Source organism: Triplophysa rosa, linkage group LG19 (assembly GCF_024868665.1).
Source record: "Triplophysa rosa linkage group LG19, Trosa_1v2, whole genome shotgun sequence".
NCBI classification, from domain to species: Eukaryota; Metazoa; Chordata; class Actinopteri; order Cypriniformes; family Nemacheilidae; genus Triplophysa; species Triplophysa rosa.
Window position 1 is genome coordinate 17,780,081 of NC_079908.1, and position 20,913 is coordinate 17,800,993.

Genomic DNA, 20,913 nt, shown 5'->3' on the forward strand with positions numbered 1-20,913 from the left:
ATAAATAGGGCAATAAATACGCCGAGACGCTGTAGAGACTGTGTAATAATTTGCAAAAAGAAGAAAACCAATTATGAAATGTTGTTTAGGAAGTTGCTAAACTGTAAAGATATTTGTTTTTTATGTCTGTGGCCTTTGGGCAGAGCATGCTTTTGGATGTGCCCTGTAAATGATACAGCAGAGGGACATTGTGTTTCTGTCAGAGGTGTCTACCCCATGACTCACTTTCCTGAATAGTTTTAACACCAAACATCTTGTGTTTGTCCTTAACTCCTGTAATTGTTGAACATTTGAAGGTATCTCATACGAAACCTCAAACCTGCTGGTTAAGAATACAGTCCTTGAAAATAAAGGGAGGTCCAGACATAGTGTTTTGCTGGTCTTGTGAACACTGTAATACTTAACATGATTCAGTACAATGAGATAAAAGTATCCAATCAGAAGGTCATAAAATACGTGATAACAAACATTCTCCTTTATTTACTTCCTCTATATTAAACACTAAATGTGGTTGAAGCCATGGCCTGGTGGTTTGCATGATCTTCAGACACGCTCTCACGTGTTTGACACTATAACCATGACAGCACATGACTGACATTCTTATTGCAGAAAGGATCCACGCAATCCGCCACGGCTGTCAAACCTGGCACCACCCCTCCGTCAGGAGCTGGAGGGGCTGTTGGTACCACCACCACGCAGAAAGGAACTACTCAAGTCACACAACAGGTCGACACAAACCGTCTACTGGGTTTACTAGACTGGGCTTCTTCACACCCTACATATAACATAATATTCATCATATACTGTATGTCATTTCTGTCACAGTCCTCTCTTTCTAACCCGCTTTGATTTGGTTAACACCACTTTTGGGCAACACTTTCGTTGACGTGGGAGCTGTTTTTATTTTTAACAACTGGAGACTTTCTTTCATTCTTGCCTTTAGAATGAAGAAACCAAGCAGGTTTTAATCTGTAATCTTCTACTGGACTTTGGTGTTTTGTGGGGAAAAGTGTTTGTTTTCTCTATACTAAACTCTCATGACCTGCGCTGTACAATACCGACGCATTTCTTAACGTTTCCGGAACATCTGTCTAACTCTGTAGGAGCCATGAATCAGCTTCGTGTTTCTCTCCTCTACTTTTTCGCTAAAGCCCCATCTGCAAAACATCTTCATTTGAGTTTCTTCTTCCTCATCTTGGCTTGATTCATATTTAAAGTGTCTCTGTAAAAACTGTTGTGGTTCGCCCAGCGTTCAATCCTCACACCTGCGTCCCGATTGCAGGCCACAGTCCCTAAACCCACACCTCCCTCCTCGGCTAAAATCCCACCTGTGAGTTCTGGAACCAAGGGCACGACCGTTGGAGCAGGTACCAAGCCCACAGTCCCCGCAAAGGCTCAGGTATATCAATAAACAACAATGTGTAGAAGAAATGTTTGCCTTCCGTTGTGCATCTTCCGTGAACTATCTGCTGTACATCATGTTTTTATTCACGCCTTTCTTGGTCCATTTCTTCTGTGCCAAAAATACTGCTCCTCCTCCCTAAATGCTTTTTGACTTCAGGGATGTTACTTCTGAACGAACACATTATTCCTCTATAAGCAATAGAGCATAAAGATCACACCCTGTGCCTCCATATCTTCTGCATCTCATGGGATTCAGCTTTCACACTTTTGAATGAGGATTTCATCGTTACACTGCTGAAAAGACTTCGGTCTTCTGCTTTCGTAGCTTTCTTGCTTCGCCTGCATGATTGTTCAATATCGGCCGAACATCGAAGAGGGATTAGAAAGCCAGTATTAATCGTTAAACATATCATACATGTGCTCCCGATAGAGTACAATTCCTCAATCCAAATCGGGACCTGTTAAGGTAGAGCCGGCTGTCAAGAAACCCTCAGCCTCAACCGGTTTACCTGGAAGTGGCCTAAAGGAGAAGAGTGGCCAAAAGGTATTTAAGGAAAGACGAAGAAGTCTCTGGAATGCATTTCTCAGAAGACACACCGTTACCTTCTTGTTTCTTGTTTTCCCCATGCGCTTATAGCAAAAGTTTCAAAGCAGAACAGAACACACAAATCCTGTGTTTCTGTCGATAGACCTAATATATACATTAGATCAAATCATATTTAGAGCATGTTTACTTGACAAAACAAAAAATGCAGTACAAAATCAGGTTTTTGTAGCTTACACGGAGTTGATAATGCTATAGTTTTCAATCACTTTGAAACCTGTTTTTATGTTTCCAGGCTCCCAAAATACTGTGGCTGTGTAAATGCACAGCTAAAATGCAGGAAAAGCCTAATGTGTATTCCATTTTTTGCAAGTTACATGACAATTACAAATGAAAAAATCCAACTTGCAAAATGTTCTCCCTACAAAGATAAATAAGTAACTTGAACATATAATTTTTAGTTAAAGGAGTCAAATGATTGTTTTGCATATACTACACAAAATTTACCTAAACGTGTTTCTAACAAAGATTATTTTGTTGACTGCACTTAGATTCTCAAGTTTGAGGTCAAAATGCGTCAGAACGTTTGCCCAACTTACAAAGCAGTGTATTCAGAACTAACAATATTGCAAGAGTTTGAAAGTTCCCAAGATGCATTGCAGCATGTTCAATGCTTTGTTTGTTATTTGTTTTTCCTTTTAAGATTAGTGTTTTAGCTCTTGCTGGCTTAATTTAGGCTTTAATATCATTGTTACGGTTAGTTATCTGTTGCGTTTAGAATTTTTTTAATGAATGATGGTTTTTGATTGTTACCATGGTTGAGATTTGTGTGTTCAATGTTACAATGTAAGTGCATGACAGAACGGCACAACTGGAATAAATGCACTCAACACAAACTGTTTAAACAGTTATTTGATCAGTTTTGGTGTGTTTGAGGCAGAAATCACGTACAATTGTAGTAAAAGAAAAATCTATATTCTCTATTTATGTTCAGCCAACAAAAAACTGTTCTGTTGTTCGTTAGGTAAACTTGATTATGTTGTGACAACTAATGACTTAAACATCATTTTTTAAGTTGGGTGGACTTCAGTCTCTGTTTGTTGAGTTAACTCAAAAACGTGCTTGCGATAGGTTGCCTTATTATTTTAAGTTGACTCAACAATTTTTTTTACAGTTTAAGTGCCATCTTAAATGTTCTTCTAAAATGAGCATTTTAACAGGCTCCTATGTTATTTCATTTGAATGGTAAGTAAAAGAACCGATTTGTTGCTGTTACAGTGAAATTACTTGAACGAAATACACAAGCCTGATAAAAAATGCAAATTTTAGAAGAATATTTTAGACGGCACTTAGAGCATCTTTTGCACTGAACTCTTAGAATATTGTTGTGTTGACTGTATTTGTGAACATCAGCAAATTCTTAGCAAAATACAGCAATAAAAATAAACATTTACATTTAGTCATTTAGCAGACGCTTTTATCCAAAGCGACTTACAAATGAGGTAAACAATGGAAGCAATTAAACGCAGCAATTCAAAAATAAACACTGCATATGTGTCCCGCTACAGGTATTTGTCAATGTAAAGTATGAATACAGAGCAAAGAGTGTCACTACGGACGATAACAGTCTTGCTTTTGTCCCGCAGGTTCAAGTGGAAGTAGGCCCATCAGCTCCACAATGCAGTGCAGAGGTGAGTGACGCTCTGAGTTTCTATTGTTTTATATGACGCTGTGCCTGTTTTAAAACTTCTCTTTTTTTATACTATGTGGAGGTTGATCCGTTTGATGCTCTGAGTGACACTTTACCATCATCACAGCCTGTAGCTCCTAAAGTCCCAAAATACACTGGACCAGAAGTCAGAGAGGTGAGATATTTCACTATTCACTATTTCCGTATTTGACTGCTGTGATGAGCATTTGAATGCTTTAAAAATAGCACGTTGTTGTGGGTTTGTGAACGCTGTTCATTTAACAGGCTGTATTTTGCTGCGTGTATTTTCTAATGGCGTGTATTGCATGTCTCAGGGCAATATTAAAACGGAGAAGGCTGTTTTGGTTGGGGAGAGAGAAAGTACACTGCCACCTGGATACAGATGGGAAGACCTGGTTAGTTGAAAATCGTAAATATGTTTCTAACCCACCTAGTTGTGTCTTTTATCTTATCAGTAGTCAAGTATATGCAATCTCTCTCTCACTCGTCTGCACTACCTCTTTTCTTTGTAGTTTTTCCCTTTTTTGTTATTTATGTATCATTGTCTAAGAAACTATTGTAAATGTGTCCAATCAGGAAAAGAAGAAACCCGCTGGGGTTCCAGAGAAACCTAAAGAAGTTCCCAAGGTGCGTACACTGTGTTGTGTTCTTTCTAACCTCTTTGTAGTCATGTGATTTACATCCTTTTGGTTAACACACGTTTGAAGTCAACGCCAGTGCTTACTTGCTTACTTCCTAGTGCCTCAGTACAAGCAGTCTACATCTTTACTCTTGCCGTTTCACTGTTGTTCTCTCAGTCTTCCTGTCTCACTGACAGCCTGTCTCACTCTCCATCTGTATTTTAGAGACAAATGTTTTGTTAGTTTGTAGGGAGTTGGCTAGGTTACCAAGATAAGCAAAGCTAGTTCACCACTCTCTCTGCAAACACTCATTCATCTTCAGCATATTATTGCCCAGTCAGCACGTACATTTACTTTGACATACCATAGACTTCTAATGTTTTTATACATATTCATATTATTATAGACGACTTTGTTTATAAACTATTTTTTTACAAAGAAGGGAAATTTTGTGTTGTCTTGCTTCACTGACTGCACCATATTGAGCCTCCAGTATCTCTTCACTGGCCCATTTATATGCAACTCAGAACATCTTGGTAAACTGGTGGTTACTTGTTTTAGACGTTTTTAAGTATTATAATCGCGTGAAGCAGCACGCTATGTCATTCATGTCAAGTTCTTGGTATGCGGAGGGTGTGTCTGTACTTTTCCTGCTTGTTTCTCTGAAAGTAAACCTGGCGCTCCCCCTTCTGGCCATTTGTAGAATTACAACTATGATGTGCCATCTGTGTGTTGTGTTTTTTCATGCATTCACGTGTTTGTTTTCTGTTTTATGTAAAGCCTATAAGCACAGACGAGGCGTTGGAGTCTCTCTCTGCTGGGTTTGTGTCTGCACCTCCTCCAAGCGCTCCTAAGAAAACAGAGCTGGTAAGTATCCAAAACCAATAAATGAATATGCATCACATCAACCTCGTCTTCGTGTACGTTCGCTGATAACTTACTTTTGGAACACAAAACGCTCCGAAAATCACTTTCATTTAAATATATTTTCACGAAAAACTCATTTTCAGACCCGTGATGAGTCGTGAGGCACGACAGGACAAGAGCTATGTTTTTGATAGAATTCTGCGCTGCGCAGGCCGATTGCCGGATGACATCAACGCATCGCGAGAGCGCTATACTCGCGATACTTCAATGTCATAGCAGTTCTGTCTTCGCTGCGCGTAATAAATCAGAAACACACATGAGAATGAACGCATGTCACTTATTTTTTGTGTAATGTGCCTTCAATTTTCTGGAATGATCTGAGTTTCTACTGTTCTTCTAAATTTAACATTACATGTAATCTAGGCATTAAAGATGTTATTATTTTGAAAACTTGAACAAGTCATTGGAATCTGGGGTTCATTTTTTATTTTTGTAGCGAAGTTTTATTTGGACAAACAAAGATTCCTAAAAAAATCAGCTTTTATAGAATGCTTATGTGAAGTCGAACATTTAATTAAATGACGTAAAATTATTAAAAACAATTTATAACAATTATATTTTTAAAGAAAATATAAGGAGATCTTTCAGGTAATGTAATGAGTAGGATTTTTTTTTCTCTTCACCTTTTTTTAATAAGTTTGCTTTTGTAAATAGAGAATGTCATATTCATATTCAAGTTATCAATATGTTATGCTGTGTATTGAAAAAAGTAAAAAAAATCAGAAACACACGTAACGTGTTGTTGACTACTGGTTGAAACTAGTATTTGTAACAATTTGCGTATTTGTTTGTTTCCTTTTCAGAAAACGGAAACTGTAGGTGCAGTTGATGCCAAATCAGCTGGCTTCTCCAACTTTGCCCCCCCTCCACCTTCTCAGCAGGTAATAATGTTTTAAAACATCTCATTGTTTTATATTATAAGCACACCAAACATGTCTCTTTCTGCAGAAACAACAGGCAACAACCCAACCTGGTACCAAATCTCCTGCGCCACCTGCTGACAAGAAAGCCAAGATAGAGAAGGTAAAACTCAGGGATGGAGAACAAACTGTGTATACATGTTCAGTCAGTTTATGAAGAATAAATGAACGAATGATCTTATAATTGATTTTTAATGCTATTATTCTTTGATCGTTGTGACAGTTGGATTAATGGCAAATGTTTGCTTCTCTCTTTCTTTCAGCCTGGTGAAAACTCCTCTTTGGCGGCAGGCAAGAGTTCAGCTCCTGCACAGCCTGCTAAACCAAAGACAGATGTGGTAAATAAAAAATGTAGTTATACAGATGGCAATAACATTCAGATTTCTGTACTTAGTTAGTCCTGTTGATTCGAACACAAAAGTTTGAAATGTCTGATTGTTTACATGGTCACTAAATACTCATTTAAATCATAAAAAGGGACCAAGTACAGTATGATAAAAACAGTGTAAATAAGAGACATTATTTAACTCTGTCCATTTCCCTTTGCAGCCCGACAGCTCCATGTCAACAGATGCTCTCAGCGCTTTGGGCGACATGCTGGGTGATCCAGAACCCCCGAAAAAACAACCTGAACTTAAACCTGGACAGATAGTTGATGTAACGTTGATATAATCCTAGATGAACTTGTTAAAGGTGCAATTTATGCATGTTTTAAATTCATTTTTATTTTCAAACAGGAGAAGAAAGCGACATCGGAGAAGGGTGTGCGTGTTGGGGAGAGAGATGATACCCTCCCACCAGATTACAGATTCTCAGAGGAAGAGCTGAAAAAATTTCCGCCTCCTCCAAAAGAGGTCAGACATCGAACACAATTCATCAAAAGTGTTCAAGATGGCTGCTTAGATTGTAATCCGTATTTACTGTGAACAAAGATTGGGCAGTAAATGGCGAATCGGTAATACTGTGTGGTGATTGGCTAGTGCTGCCAGATCCTGTAATTTGATTGGAGAATATTTCTGTCACCCAGCCCTCATTAGACACAGATGAAGCGCTGGACATTCTTTCTGGAGGTTTCACGACCCCCACGGCAGCACCTGTTGTTAAGGCCGCTGTTCCTCCTAGTGCACCTTGTGCACAGGTAACATTTCACCTGTATTTTTATCCAAAACATCACAAAACTGTATAAAGACTGTTTACTGTGCGATTCTTATGATGTACGACCAAATAAGCATTTGTAATTTGTATTGTCAGGGAAAGAAATCTGCTGGGGTTCCTGAGAAGGCTAAAAATGTTCCCAAGGTAGGAAGGAAGTGGATGTGTCCTTTAACTGTCAGTGTGTTGTGTTTTTTGTTGTCATACTTTTTAGTTAAGACCTGTGTGTTCCTCCTTTTGTTGCTCAGGCTGTATTTAATGCTAACATACTTTTTATGTAATGACGATGTCAGTCTTTCTATTTCAACAATACACTTTTTTCTTTTCTTTTCTTGCTTGAGGTGGATGAATTGTCAGCACTAGACACTCTGGATGGTGATTTTGTGGCACCAGCAAAGACTGCTCATAAGGTATCACTATCAATAACACGGATAACATAAATGTTTAAATCATATGTGTGATATTTGTTAACTGTTTTTTTTTCTTTCAATTTACACAAATGTTTTCCTTTTCCACTGATCTGTTTCTGCATGTCATAGGTTTCTTCAGGAGTTCCTCCAGCCCCCAAGCAAAAACAACAGACAGATGAGGTAATGGACAGAAAAATATATTGATTTGTCTTGAAAATAATAACGCATAATTGCGTTATTGTATTGGACTCATAAACTTTTGAACGCCAAGATTATTCATTTTACTCGGCGTTTAATGTGTAAATGCTAAGAGACTTTTCTTATGTCTTAACATTAAAACCGGATTTTTGGTTTTAGAACGGATGCTCACTTTTTATTGTGTTCATTTCTCTTGCGTGTCATGTGTAGGATGCTTTTGACACTTTGGGGGACATGCTGGGGGCACCAGAACCACCAAAAAAACAACCTGAACTCAAACCTAAAGATATTGTTCATGTAACAATTTTACTTTTTCATCATTCTTCTATTTCTACAGAACTTTTATAGTCTGATCTACTATTTGATGTCTTACCGGTTTCATATTTTAATACCTCAACGTTTTATGATCAGGAAGACAATGTGACATCAAAGAAGGGTGTGCGTGTTGGGGATAGAGAGGACACACTTCCACCAGATTACAGGTTCTCAGAAGAAGAACTCAAAAAATATCCTCCTCCTCCAAAAGAGGTGCTGCATCGTCCCATTCGGTCATATTGTCTGACACCGAATACACGGTGATTCATTCATACGTAGTGGTCACTGTTGCTGGATCGTGTGATTTTATCAGTGGACGTTTCTTGTGTTTTAGCCTTCCTTAAACACTGATGATGCGCTGGATCTTCTGTCTGGTGATTTTGAGAGCCCCTCTGCACCACCTGCTGCCAAGCTTCCTGTTTGTACTGCTGTCAAACCTCCTGCTACGGTGAGTGTCATGAGCTTCACAAAAATATCCCATATTAAATTTGATTTTTTTTACATCGTATTTGCTTACACACTTGCCGAATGTCAACAATTGTTTTTCTTTGTATGTCTCTTTTTCTCTTTCTGTAGCCTTCAGATGATTTCGCTTTAGAGGCTCTTGCAGATGATTTTGTGGCTCCTTCTTCTGCATCTAAAGTCCAGTGCGCTGTCACAGCCCCCACACATACAGAAAGACAGGTAAACATGCATCCGTAATGTAGAGCACGTTCTCTTTTCCTTTTGACTTCTGTTGACTTCTTTTCTGCCATTTCAGTTGTCAGAAGGTTCAGCTTTGGATGCTCTGTCAGACACTCTGGCAGACATAAAACCCCCCACTAAACCCGAACCTGCCTTGCCTAAAGTCATTGTCAAGGTAACACCCCTGTAATAAAGCAAAATCAAGTCAATCGAGAATCATGAAATATATAATATTGAAAAAAAATGTTTCCACAGGAAAAAGATGTTGTGGAGGAGAGAATAAGTAAGCCAGGAGAGCGAGACGACAGCCTTCCACCTGACCAGCGGTTCTCAGAGGCAGACAAGAAGGTGACTTTAAGATTGCCCGATATGTTTCCATACCAACTCATTCGCTCAAACAATTGAAACAAAAAAAGTTGTTCCTCTTGTTCTCTACAGGCATTTGCAGAAGCAAAGGACAAATGCGTCAAACCAAAGCAGGTACTGAACAGTCCTACTTAAGCAACTGGTATTATTTGATTTTATTTGTGTTTTCTCTAATGCACATTCTCTCTCAGGACTCAATGGATGATACATCAGCCCTAGACTTGCTGTCCAGCGAGTTCTCTTCAGTACCCAGAGTGAAAGCATCTGCACCTGAGACGCACACCTTCACTCCTGAACCAGTACCCCCAACCCACACGGTACCACATGCTGTATTACCTGCAAAAAGAACTTCTCACAGATGATGTGAATCCAGAGGTTTTGAATAATTATAGACTACCTGCTGAAATCTGGTTTGTCTGTGTGCAGGCACCAGGTCCAGCTTTAGATGAACTGGCAGACAAGCTGATTCCCAACCTGGAGAAAGGCAAAGACAGCAAAGCTAAGGTGAGAATGATCACACAGGTGCAATGACATTATTATTTGAAGTCATGAAGACCTAAGAGGACATAGTCTTTACGGTCTTTAAAGTGTAATATTGTTAGGCAAATGAGGTTTTGTTACCATGTGATCAGAGTGTGTATGCTGTGAGTACCAGGCTATCCCCCAAACACTTCATACTGGTTCAAGTTTATATCCGGAGTCTTTGTTTAATTACAGGGGAAGGGGGGGAAGGCTAAGTCTAAATCAAAGGTAGGTTATATATGGGTATGGAATGCATGAATCGGTTCTAACACAGTTGCTTTGGCTGTACAGCGTCATAGGGACACCAGCATGAGAACCTAACCAAAAAAGCATTCAATCTCTGTTCCATCGGCTGACCTGCGAGCACATGCCTCATTTCATACGTTTTTTACATGTGCAATTCTATGAGCTGCTAAAACATTTCCGTTATTTAGCTAGCCTGGCTTTCTATGCAGCTTGTTGCACATCCTTAAAACTTTTTTTAAAATAAGGCATCGCATGACATCTGTACAGTTTTATATAGTGTCGTGATTGTTTATACACATTTTTGCCATATCACCAACCACATGCTTACAAGTTTGCTTTTGGAAACTCAATCACGTTTTTGTCTTCCTGGTTTGCACTGTATGCTTAAAATTCTGATGTTGTGTAGCAGAAACAGTCCGGAGACGATTCCTCCGCAGTGGAGCATCTGTCCGGTCAACTGTCCACAAACGTAGTGCCTTCATCTTCCACGAAGGGTGGAAAGAGATAGATCCGTACGTTCAGCTTCATTTTTATTTTTATAGGAACAGTTTATCTAAAAACTTGCTTTCTTCTGTGAAATGAAAAAGGAGATATTTTATACTTTAAAAGGTATATTGTTTATTTTAAAGACGTGTATTTGACTTGCAGTTAACGCAGGTAGCAATTGCTAAAATAAACGTAATGTCAAAATAATATCAATAAAGTCCTTGTTATTATTTTTATTTTATCTATGTGCTTTCTTTTTAGGTTTACATTGGTTTGCATACTCATCCCTAAAACAAGAAACGGAGCTGCTTGGTGGATGTGGAAAAAAACAAAAAAGTATAACTGCACATAGACACTTATTCATGTATTTCCCTCTTTATTCCTGAAGAAAAGCAAAAATAAATATAATGATCTTTTATCGCCTTGTGACTGATAGAGCATTTCTACACCCAGTTGGTTCTGATGAGGAGCAAAAGCAACATTCAGCATAGTAATCGATTATGAGCATGATGCTTTTGATATAAATAATCCCCCATTCAAATATCATGCCATATGCATCCTCCTCGCCACACGCTTTTTCTTTTTGTCATTGGGTATCGCTGCAGTTTTCTGTTTGTAGAGATGAAAGTATTGCTGTTTGAAAATCTGCGGAGACGGTGTACACTGTACAGAAATGTCATTGTAGGTAATGAATTCCTTCAGCGTTTACAGTACAGGAGTGACAGTAGATTATCTTCATTTTGATACCTTTTGAATGCTGTTGTGTATCTGTTTTATGACACTAATTCAAAAAGCTTTGTGTGCGAGTTGTTTTTTTCCGGTTTGTTGTTTCAGAAAGGTTTCCTGAAGTGCACTTAAAATGATTATTTTCCATCTCTCTGCAAAAAACAAGATTTTTATAAACACTAATTGACTTGCGTGCCTAAGGTTTTCACAGAAAGCCTTGGAAAATTGAAAAGATTGTGTACTTGTGCAATTTCCTGTTGCCCATGTTTTTTATTTCGTTTAATCAAAATAACTGATGTCTAAAGCACAAGGGTTTAGCAAACGTATTTTTCGAAACCACTAATAAGTTCACAGGTGTTGCATTAGATGTGGTGGGTTAAGTCAGAATCTTTCGCTTTCATTTTAACTCACATGTGTTGGTTTAAGGGCTACCGCAACGTTACAGTTTTGCTCAACAGCAGGAAGGACACGCTCATTGTTCGATGCTTTGAAATGTTTGAATAACTTCCATAGCTGACTGTAAAGACGACCCTTAAACGCAATAGTGTCTTCCAGAAAACAGGTCACATCCTACTTGCAAAAGGTTCTACGGATGAAGAAAGCTTTTTTCAAAGTCTTCCAAAAAAAAAAAAAAAACGTGTAAAATGGTATTTTCAAGAAGGGATTTTTACTTCTAAAGATTTAAACAAATGAAATCATAGCTATGTTCTTTCAGGTTTGTTATCGTGGAATGTATGTGCAAATAAAGATGTAGTGATGTATTGGGGCTCAGATCTATTATTTTGGGGTGTGTGAGTACATAGAATGACAATAGTTTATCAAATACATCTTCAAGTGTAATTGAACAGCTTGTGTTGTTGTGTGTATATGAGAAAGTCTAATAATATGTGTTTTATGAAAAGGCATCAAGACTGGTGTTGTGCTATAATGTTGTTACAAGCATATATTAAAATAAAAGTAACAGTTTAACGTACCGTTTTTTTTCAACTGATCTCAGTTATTGCTTAATATGGCAGATTTTCCTTTTCACTGTTAAAACGCATTGAGAAAAATCATTGAAAATAGATGGATGGATAGACAGTAAGCGTTATTTATTCATACATGACAGTTGCCTCACGTTTTTATTTGCTTTTTAAATGTGTTATTTACAACAAAATAGCAATACATCAACACAAATGCTTTTTATGTGAAGCTGAAATGGATAAAAAGGGAGAAAAAATCACTTAACAGCACTATAATGTTGTTTTATTTGTGATGCATTTTCTCTGTGTTTAAGATCAAATACATACTGACATCAATTATCGTCTAATCTGTTTATGGCCAGCAGATGGCAGAATAGCTCTTTAAAAGCCATTACAACAATACAATTACGTTTTACCCAGCCACACCTCAAAATGTTTTGTGATTAAAAATGCATGTATATGAACCAAAAACAATCATAAAACATTTCACCAGTAACACTTGAGGATTATCAAAAATATGAAAAAAGTATCTGTACTTTATATCTTATTAAAATTACAAATACAAAGAAAATGCAATGAAAGAAGTTTATAATAAATCTAATAGTCATAAAAGAGGAAACTGTGTTTAACCTTACATGTCCACTAGATACAGAATTACAAATGAAATCTTGAACCTGAATTGGGCTTGCTTGACCACAACTAGAAGTTGTTGGGCAGTTTAGCATGTCCTGCAGGTCTGTTCTGAGGTCTGAAGAAATTAAGAGATTTTAAGAAATTGCAGTGAAAATGTAACGCGTTACAACAACAAAAAATGAAAATTCACCACACATTCAAGCTGTGTAAAGCACAAGACTTACTGTCGTTTGTAATGGTGGGGACATCGTCTTGTTCTTAAACCTTAAAAGAAGAAAAATATATGATCCGGTTACACATTGCTATCACTTAAATTAAAAAAAAATCTTAAAACAGTTAAGTTAAAAATAGTTAAAATAAAAAACAGTTAAGTTGGCAGAAATGTAAATAATATTAATGGCACAATTTTTTTATGATCAGTATGTAAACTGTGATCCTGAAATTAAAGATTTCACAGATACTGACTATATGATTGTGGTTTAATTTGAACTGTATGTGCACAGATCACCCAAAGTCAATGTGCACTTACTGTGCTTATTCTATAAAATACTTTTTGTATCTATGTACCTATTTGTTATACATTACTGGTTAAAAAGGATTACATGATATGTTGTATTATGATTACAAAACTGTGCGTGATGCTTACGGTTGCAGTACAAAATTGTGATGACCAGCAAAAGGAGCAGAAGACCACAGCCAGCTGCCAAAGATGAAAAAATCCAAGTCTCACAGTTCAGGACAGCCTTTGGTTCTGCAAACAATTACATGTTCTGATTTTTACAAAGCCATATTTTAATACATTTTTTGCTGTCTCTCTATATATAACAGACCTGTTTTTTTGCATGCACACTGTGTCGTAGCAATGGCAGGTTTTGACTTAGTCGGTGCAGGAGTAATTTTTGGGGGTGTTGTTGGATCTGAAACAAATTAGGGAGAGTAAAAATACAATTGTCCCGTTTAGAAAAAGGAAAACTTCCAAGTAAAGAAAAAAGGTCACACTTCAGTATAAGGGGCGATTCTCGCTATTAACAAACCATTAACTACGACTTTTTCCCCAATAAACTCTTAATTTGATGCTCATTAATAGTTAGTAAGGTAGTTGTTAGGTTTAGGTGTAGGATTAGGGATGTAGAGTATGGTCATGCAGAATATGTGAAGTATTAATAAACAGCCCATAATAGGCATGCTAATAACTAGTTAATAGTGAGAATTGCCCCCTATACTGAAGTGTTACCAAAAAAATTTCAAGTTGAACAGAGAAATCATTTCACTGCCTCAACAGTCTGGTTTTAAATGTATTCATATCATTTTTAAAGAGAATGGGCTGGCAGACAAACAGAAGTGATCACTGTTCAGTGTTTGCTTTAAAAATACCCACCTGGTTCACCATTAACAGTAGTGTGTTTTCCAAAAATAAGCTTGTTGTTGTTCATCGCAGCACAGGCGTACACACCACTGTCTGTCTTTTTATTGAATGACAGAATGACCAAATGCACCATATCACCTGATGGCACCACTTTATATTTTTTATCAACATCAGTTTTTGTATCTTTGTTTTTACTAGAAAATAAAAACTCAGGGCCATCCCCTTTAATCCGAAACCAGAAAACCAAAGCGCCAGTAATGCCGGGGACACAATCGACTCGAACCACATGTTGTTCTTTGGCGATGAGTGTTGATCCCCCTGAAAAATCAACAAAAGGTTATGGATTTAAAATTTAAACCCTTTTGTAAATCAATATCTTTTTTCAACTGATCTAAAGGACAAAAGAAAAAATATTTTAAATCTAATAAAATATTATTTTATATCGTGTGGTTTATTAAAGATAGCTATTGTTTATTCCGGTAAGAACAATATTTATCTGCATGCAAGCTTAGAATAAAGCGCCCAGGTGAGCTACCTGCAGATTTTTTGTTGTTTTTGTAATATTGTATATTACGTGAAAGTGAATCATTATTTAACTGGTTCAGAAACTTTGATAAGTGTGTGAGCGTTTTATATGAGAGATATCAGAAACATGAACATGATGAAGTCTGACAATAACGTTAACTGCCTGTTGTTTTCAAAAGTATTCATGTTTCTTTAAAACTTTATATACTCTCCACAGTAAAATGGTGATTATTTACCATCAAAAAACACTTAACTTGTGTGTGCTCTTATAGCACATAAAAATACTCAGACCAGTTGCTCAAACTGCTCAGAACAATCGAGTATTTTTCTGGTTTGTACTCTTGCGCAAAAAAATATTTTCTACTTTGCAACAATGCTATAGTGGCAAAAGTGCCTGTGACAACGTCATTTAATACCCACAAATGTTTAATATTGTATGACATTTCTTGTAACAAAGTATAAAATAAAAGTATTTGTTTCGTGTACTGTACATGTCTTGCTTTATTTTTTTAACTCCTGATTTTTGACAAATAAAAGGTTATTTATAGTACCATTTGTAACAGCAATTTTTAAAAGCAATGTTGTTTATGGAATCTTTTACACTAAAAAGGGCTCTGTTGTTATTAGCTGAAGAACCATTTTTTGGTACTATTTAGAACCGTTTTTCATAGAAGTTACATATATTACATATTTGTTTGCTGTTATCTTAGTAATAAATAATCAAATTCAATATTAAGATCAAATAGCGGATTGTATAAAATAATAATATAGCTGTCAACTGCCTGTATAAAAGAATACTATATACAATCTACATTATTAAGTTGTAAAGAGTTTTTCAGTCACCTCTTTTCTGCAAACAATTGCTCAAACCTTTACACGCTAAAACCTTGGACAAGAAAATGTTTGACTTACCCACACATTGTGTTATGGCCAAAATCACATAAAATCCAGTGTAAATTTGATACATTTTTCTCAGCGAAGTCTTTCCGTTCTTCTCAAAGCAACATGAACAAAGCCACCGAAAGGATGCAAAAAACCTCCCATCTGCCCCTCCCAAACCCAGTTTCAAACACTTTTACATTGTGCTCTAACTGTATGCCAAATTTATTGTTGGCTGCCACTAACTGTGAGAAAAATGAGATAAATAAAGTAAATAATGAACTAAAATAATTGTGTTTACACTTTTTCAAAAAATTAAATATGATAAAAAAGAAATTAGTGAAAGACACAATAAACAAAATTCAGGACATACCTGTACAGTATATGTGTAATATTTTTGATATAGCCTACTGAAACCCCCGTTTTCTATAGCAAGCCCAACAATAGGTAAACTTTGATCATCAAGTCACTAGCTAAATTTAATCCTGTTCACACGCAATGTAGATTATTGCAAGTTGTAACACAATTTTGCTTCAGTAACCCTAAAGTCTGTCAAGTTTATAGTACAATGCAGACATTTCCACACGTAAATGCCCAGAGGAAAAAAGATAGCAAGCATGGAGGTGGATTGAGGAAAGTTGTCACAATGGGAAAGTAGTTCCCCATAAAGGAACTTAAGCCGAAAGTAGGCTAATAAATTGTTGAAAAGCAGCTTGATTTAGTGAAACTGTGTTGGTGCAGCATGCCCTGTCTCCGCGTGCACCAGAGGGTCTGCTTGCAGGAGCAGCCCACCAATCAGCTCCATGCGCGCGCCGCTCTTTGATGGCGCGCCAGACCGCAAAAGACACACGCAGCTCGCGCGCACGGAAGTCACAAGGGGGCTATATGTAAGTTCGGTGCGCTTTGACCCTATAACGTACATTTCACAGCCAGTCGGTTTGCAGACCCTACATGTCACGTTAGTGTGTACAAAAGCTATGACGTGCACGGAATATTTTTGTTTGTGGCGTCCACGCATTTTGTTCGTTTACGTCTTTGCGTTTCTTTTGATATATTTATCCACCGCGACTGAAAAGAAGTACAAATTCTCACTTGCCTTCAAAGATTTTCTCACAGGCATTTAAAAAAAGAAATGCAGTTCCTGCATTTCTGGCGATGTTATTTATATAAAAAGTTGCGACTAAAGATTTTTTCAAAACGTAGGCTACTATAGGCCTAGATTTCAGCACAAAACAAAAAATCAGATAGCATCAAATAACGTTATTTTCTGAGACAATTTAGCATGTACCTTATCCAACTCCAATGGCATTTGAAGCAGCTCCTCAAGTTCCCATGAGTGTGTTATCAGAGTAACCACAAGTGTTATTCACCACTTATTACACGGCTTATTTGAATGCTCGATTCTGATTGGCCAGTCGGGACATTCCAAGGGTTGTCGCTCAAAACTAATAACACCCTGTAAGCCGGATGCTGCAAATCATTTTGAGAGGAGCAGTTTAATATTACACAAAAATGTATTATAAATATGTCTTTTAATAACATATATGACATTATATTTACAAATGATTCAACCAATTTGCCTGTTCGTGACGTTTGAACGTCGTTTCTTTAAAACCGAAACTAAACGGCTTTTCCTCGCGGAAGGTCTGCATTCGGTAAAAATGAGCTAATTAAATATTTCAAATTCACATTTTATGTCCAGTTTTTTGTCATGTGGCAAGTAGCCGTGTAATAAGCGGGATAATGTACAAGCAGCCGGCTGTTGTCGTGAAATAAGCCCCTTCAGTGTGATACAAGACCCTCAGCTTCGCGTCGGGTCCCGATCACACTGTCGGGGCTTATTTCTGCCATAACAACCGGCTGCCTGTACATTATCCCTTACATCACACACACCTAGGCTATTTGACAACACTAAACGTCCCAGAATAGGCATACGTCGTCTTTATTCCCTAATAGCCTACATTAAAAACTTTGCTAAACATCTATGTGATGTTTTGTGTGAAAAGTGTGTTTGTTATATACATTTCAAACCTCTTTCGCACTGCGGTTTGATTAGCCTGTTGTTGGATGCAGGGGGTGGTGCATTACATTACCTGACATCATGATGGGATCAACACGTTTCCCAAGAAGAATGGAAAGATGTTGTTCGGTTTCAGACCACTTCGGTGTTGTAGTAGGCGTACAGCATCAATCCTATAAGCCATGCCGAAGGTGAGAAGACTGCCACCCACACGCTTCCAGCCTCAGCAACATCGCCCCCTTTCTTCTTTGTTTTGCAATAGGACCTGACGTCATTTAGAGGATTTTGTTTACGTCGTCAGTAGGATGTAACATTTGCACAGGTCAAATGTTGACTGCGGAAACGTGAGCTTGCTGCTTTAGCAATAAAAACAATGGTCATAACCGGTAAAGCATGAATTTCAATCATTATGATCAATAAATTATTGTTATTATCTATATGAATTATATTAACCACAAAAACAGCTTATAAATATACATTTTAACAACCATATTTTAAATAATATTTTAAAATAATATTTTTATACAGCCTATATGTAGTTATACATATTATTTTTAAAATAACTTTTATCATTTCAATTATTAGGTCAACATCACAATAACTAGCAAATGCTGATTAATGCAAATAAAAGATTTTAGAAAATGAATTCTAAGGGGGAGATTCTGTTTTTCATACCTCCAGGAAGACATCCAGTCAAACAGAGAGGCTGTTTATAACAACCGGTCCACCCTCAGTTTCCATGGCCCCCAATGTCGTTTTGAGTCACATTCTCAGTTTGGGTAATTCTTATCATCTAGCATTTCTTACCTGGGGATCCCTGTCTGACTCACAAAAAGAACCTGTTCTTTAGACCCAAAACAAGGTGTAGAGGCACAGGTGAGGGGGATGGGGTTACCTCGGGGATTCCTAAGAGAAAGAGGACCAGCTCATCCTCACACACACCACAACAGAGGAATATTACATGAGGTGAGTAATACAGCTGCCCACTCCATAGAGGTCTGTGTAGAGAGTGAACAGTAAAATCTGACTTTCAGTCATTGCAGTTATGGCAACATTAGGATTCTCTTCGAAAGGTAAGGTGCATTGTTGGTGGGCTATTTAAAAGAAAACTACAACCATAAAATTGGAGGTTATGGAGTGAAATTAGAGAAAAGTTTTTTTTGTTTCCTGGTTCTTGAATTTACTATAGTACAATAGAGATAGACCTGATCTACTTTGTGTTTGGGGTCCTAGAGACCATAATGCTGTACAGTATGTGTAAAAATAAAACTGGTGAATTGAACATGGAATGTAAAACAATATTTCAACATTTTTTACACATATTTTCAGATGAAGAGAATTTATTTCTACAGTCAACCAGAAAACCTTACAATGTCAAACCCATAGGATTCATACACATTGATAGAGTGTCAGCATGTAATAGGCAGCAGGGTTTTTGTCAAATGAACTTTGAGAGTGTGGATTATATATACACTGTGAGTGTTAATTTGACATTTGTAACACTCGCGGTTTTGCTGTGTACAGTTGTATACATGGGGTCTCAGACAAAAAGCCAGCTGCCTATTACATGCTGACACTCTATCAATGGCAACATATTTGAACTTCTCTCATGTTTCTCTAACATTTTATGTACATACATGTATATTGTGTTTTTGCTGTTTTGTACATTGCCTATTTCTATATTATTGTATATTATTACTATTTTTTATCATCTGTGTTCTGTCCTGTTGCACTGTGGAGCTTCTGTCACTATAACAAATTCCTTGTATGTGGAAACATACTTGGCCAATAAAGCTCATTCTATTCTATTCTATTCTATTCTATTCTATTCTATTCTATTCTATTCTATTCTATTCTATTCTATTCTATTTAAGTGATAAAATGCAAAGGCTACACACTGTTTTGTAATACTATGCTGTATCTGCACTGCTTCATTGTTTTATTTATATAGAGAGTTTTCACTCTAATGTAACTGTTAGATAATGTTGTAGGGACCTTCATCGCTGCGCTGTTTTGACATTTTCAACACGAGCAGCTAGCTTGTAAATGTGCATTGTTAGAAGAATAAAGCATGTGGCTTGTTTTATCTGAGTTCTTAACAATACAGATTGTCCTAGGAGGAGATTATTTTGTTAATTACCATTTACAAAAAAAAATATTTACAAATATTGCACATGGTAAATCTCAAATCTGTCATTTGAAATGTTATTATGAAGCACATTTATTTTCAGTATGCTTACAATAAGGCAGACATTAGTGGTTATCTTGATGTTGTTTTTTATTAGCTTTTGACATAAACAATTCTTTCTGTTGTCATTGTGGTGTCCATAAACATTGATAAAGAGTTTTTTATATAATGCAGTACGATAGCTGTAATTTTGAACTTGTCGGGGCCATCAGTGTAGCTTTTTTGTTTCTGTCGATGGATTCAACCCAAGCATAGACAAAAAAAACCCTGACCAAAGCACCCCGAGATAAAGGTGGTAGATGTTATACCGTTAAACATAACCATGTTCTTAAATATGAAGTATTTGAACAACGATGTCAGGCATCAAATACAACTGGATGTATTTTATGTCTGAAATTGTCTCGGGTCATTTGGAGATGCTGCAACGATGCTTACTGGCAAAAAAATGAGACGGAAAGACAAGAAGAGGCTACAAAGCTAAACAACTCTGGATATATTTCTCAAAACGTTTGCTTTGAATATGAATGTATTTTAAAACAAAAGATCAATAAAATGTGTCATCAAGCATGTGCTATTTTACATTGTCAGTCTTTTTTTAAATTAAATGCTGTTTTTTAACCAATTATTTGATGGTCAAAATGAATTCAAAGAGATTCTGGAAAGGTCACTGCTATAGAGAGCATTGTGAATGGTTTATATTGTTTTCATTTGTATGTAAAATTGATCTATAGGTCTAGGTCTAGATGATTTTGTTGTATTACTTTGTAGCAAGTTGTACAATTAGTGTTTACTTTAACTTTTTTTGTAAACATGTTTTTTACATCTATGAAATCTATTTCTGTTTATGAAAAATGTAATTCTAATCTTGCTGTGGTTTAACATTTTAAAATTAATTTAATCTCAATATTTCAATCTGATATCAACAAGGCATTAAATATGAATTGTTTGATTCAACAATCAAAATATCTGCTTAGAATTTTGTAAACCCACATTTACACCCTTCCCACATGCCCAACGTGAAAAACGTTAATGAGAAAAAAAGGAATTATTGGTATTGATGCCAATCATCTTTACTTGAGACGCTGTTGCAGTGTAATGGAGGCTCATGC

At 36.8% G+C, this 20,913-nt stretch overlaps 2 protein-coding genes across 19 annotated transcripts in view; one reads left to right on the top strand and one right to left on the bottom strand.

Annotated features, from left to right (window-relative positions):
- The window catches only part of cast (calpastatin), a 28,197-nt gene extending 16,205 nt beyond the window's left edge, over positions 1-11,992 (top strand). For 5 of the 16 annotated variants that reach the window (XM_057359935.1, XM_057359936.1, XM_057359931.1 and 2 more), the window contains 29 exons: positions 610-726; positions 1,283-1,399; positions 1,835-1,948; positions 3,595-3,639; positions 3,721-3,813; positions 3,974-4,054; positions 4,236-4,286; positions 5,060-5,146; positions 6,010-6,087; positions 6,155-6,229; positions 6,390-6,464; positions 6,676-6,783; positions 6,864-6,980; positions 7,154-7,264; positions 7,378-7,425; positions 7,620-7,688; positions 7,818-7,868; positions 8,097-8,183; positions 8,298-8,414; positions 8,536-8,649; positions 8,778-8,885; positions 8,962-9,060; positions 9,141-9,233; positions 9,324-9,365; positions 9,443-9,568; positions 9,678-9,755; positions 9,969-10,001; positions 10,426-10,531; positions 10,767-11,992. In XM_057359935.1, coding sequence (XP_057215918.1) covers positions 610-726; positions 1,283-1,399; positions 1,835-1,948; positions 3,595-3,639; positions 3,721-3,813; positions 3,974-4,054; positions 4,236-4,286; positions 5,060-5,146; positions 6,010-6,087; positions 6,155-6,229; positions 6,390-6,464; positions 6,676-6,783; positions 6,864-6,980; positions 7,154-7,264; positions 7,378-7,425; positions 7,620-7,688; positions 7,818-7,868; positions 8,097-8,183; positions 8,298-8,414; positions 8,536-8,649; positions 8,778-8,885; positions 8,962-9,060; positions 9,141-9,233; positions 9,324-9,365; positions 9,443-9,568; positions 9,678-9,755; positions 9,969-10,001; positions 10,426-10,527 — 2,436 coding nt within the window. In that variant the 3' untranslated portion in view covers positions 10,528-10,531; positions 10,767-11,992. The remainder of the gene's footprint in view (positions 1-609; positions 727-1,282; positions 1,400-1,834; positions 1,949-3,594; positions 3,640-3,720; positions 3,814-3,973; positions 4,055-4,235; positions 4,287-5,059; positions 5,147-6,009; positions 6,088-6,154; positions 6,230-6,389; positions 6,465-6,675; positions 6,784-6,863; positions 6,981-7,153; positions 7,265-7,377; positions 7,426-7,619; positions 7,689-7,817; positions 7,869-8,096; positions 8,184-8,297; positions 8,415-8,535; positions 8,650-8,777; positions 8,886-8,961; positions 9,061-9,140; positions 9,234-9,323; positions 9,366-9,442; positions 9,569-9,677; positions 9,756-9,968; positions 10,002-10,425; positions 10,532-10,766) is intronic. The other 11 variants (XM_057359945.1, XM_057359944.1, XM_057359946.1 and 8 more) reach the window with 8 other exon arrangements.
- Positions 11,718-17,842, bottom strand: cd8a (CD8a molecule). 3 transcript variants are annotated; one of them, XM_057359950.1, is made up of 6 exons: positions 17,690-17,842; positions 14,205-14,510; positions 13,657-13,743; positions 13,473-13,577; positions 13,051-13,090; positions 11,718-12,941 (listed from the first exon to the last, which is right to left on the bottom strand). In XM_057359950.1, the coding sequence occupies exons 1-6, from the start codon at positions 17,697-17,699 to the stop codon at positions 12,893-12,895; spliced, it is 597 nt and encodes a 198-aa protein (XP_057215933.1). In that variant the 5' UTR covers positions 17,700-17,842; the 3' UTR covers positions 11,718-12,892. The 3 variants fall into 3 exon arrangements, with proteins under 3 accessions (XP_057215933.1, XP_057215931.1, XP_057215934.1); XM_057359948.1 differs by lacking the exon at positions 17,690-17,842 and adding an exon at positions 15,630-16,623; XM_057359951.1 differs by lacking the exons at positions 11,718-12,941; positions 17,690-17,842 and adding an exon at positions 15,630-16,630 and having other exon boundaries at positions 13,047-13,090.
- Positions 17,843-20,913: the final 3,071 nt, after the last annotated feature.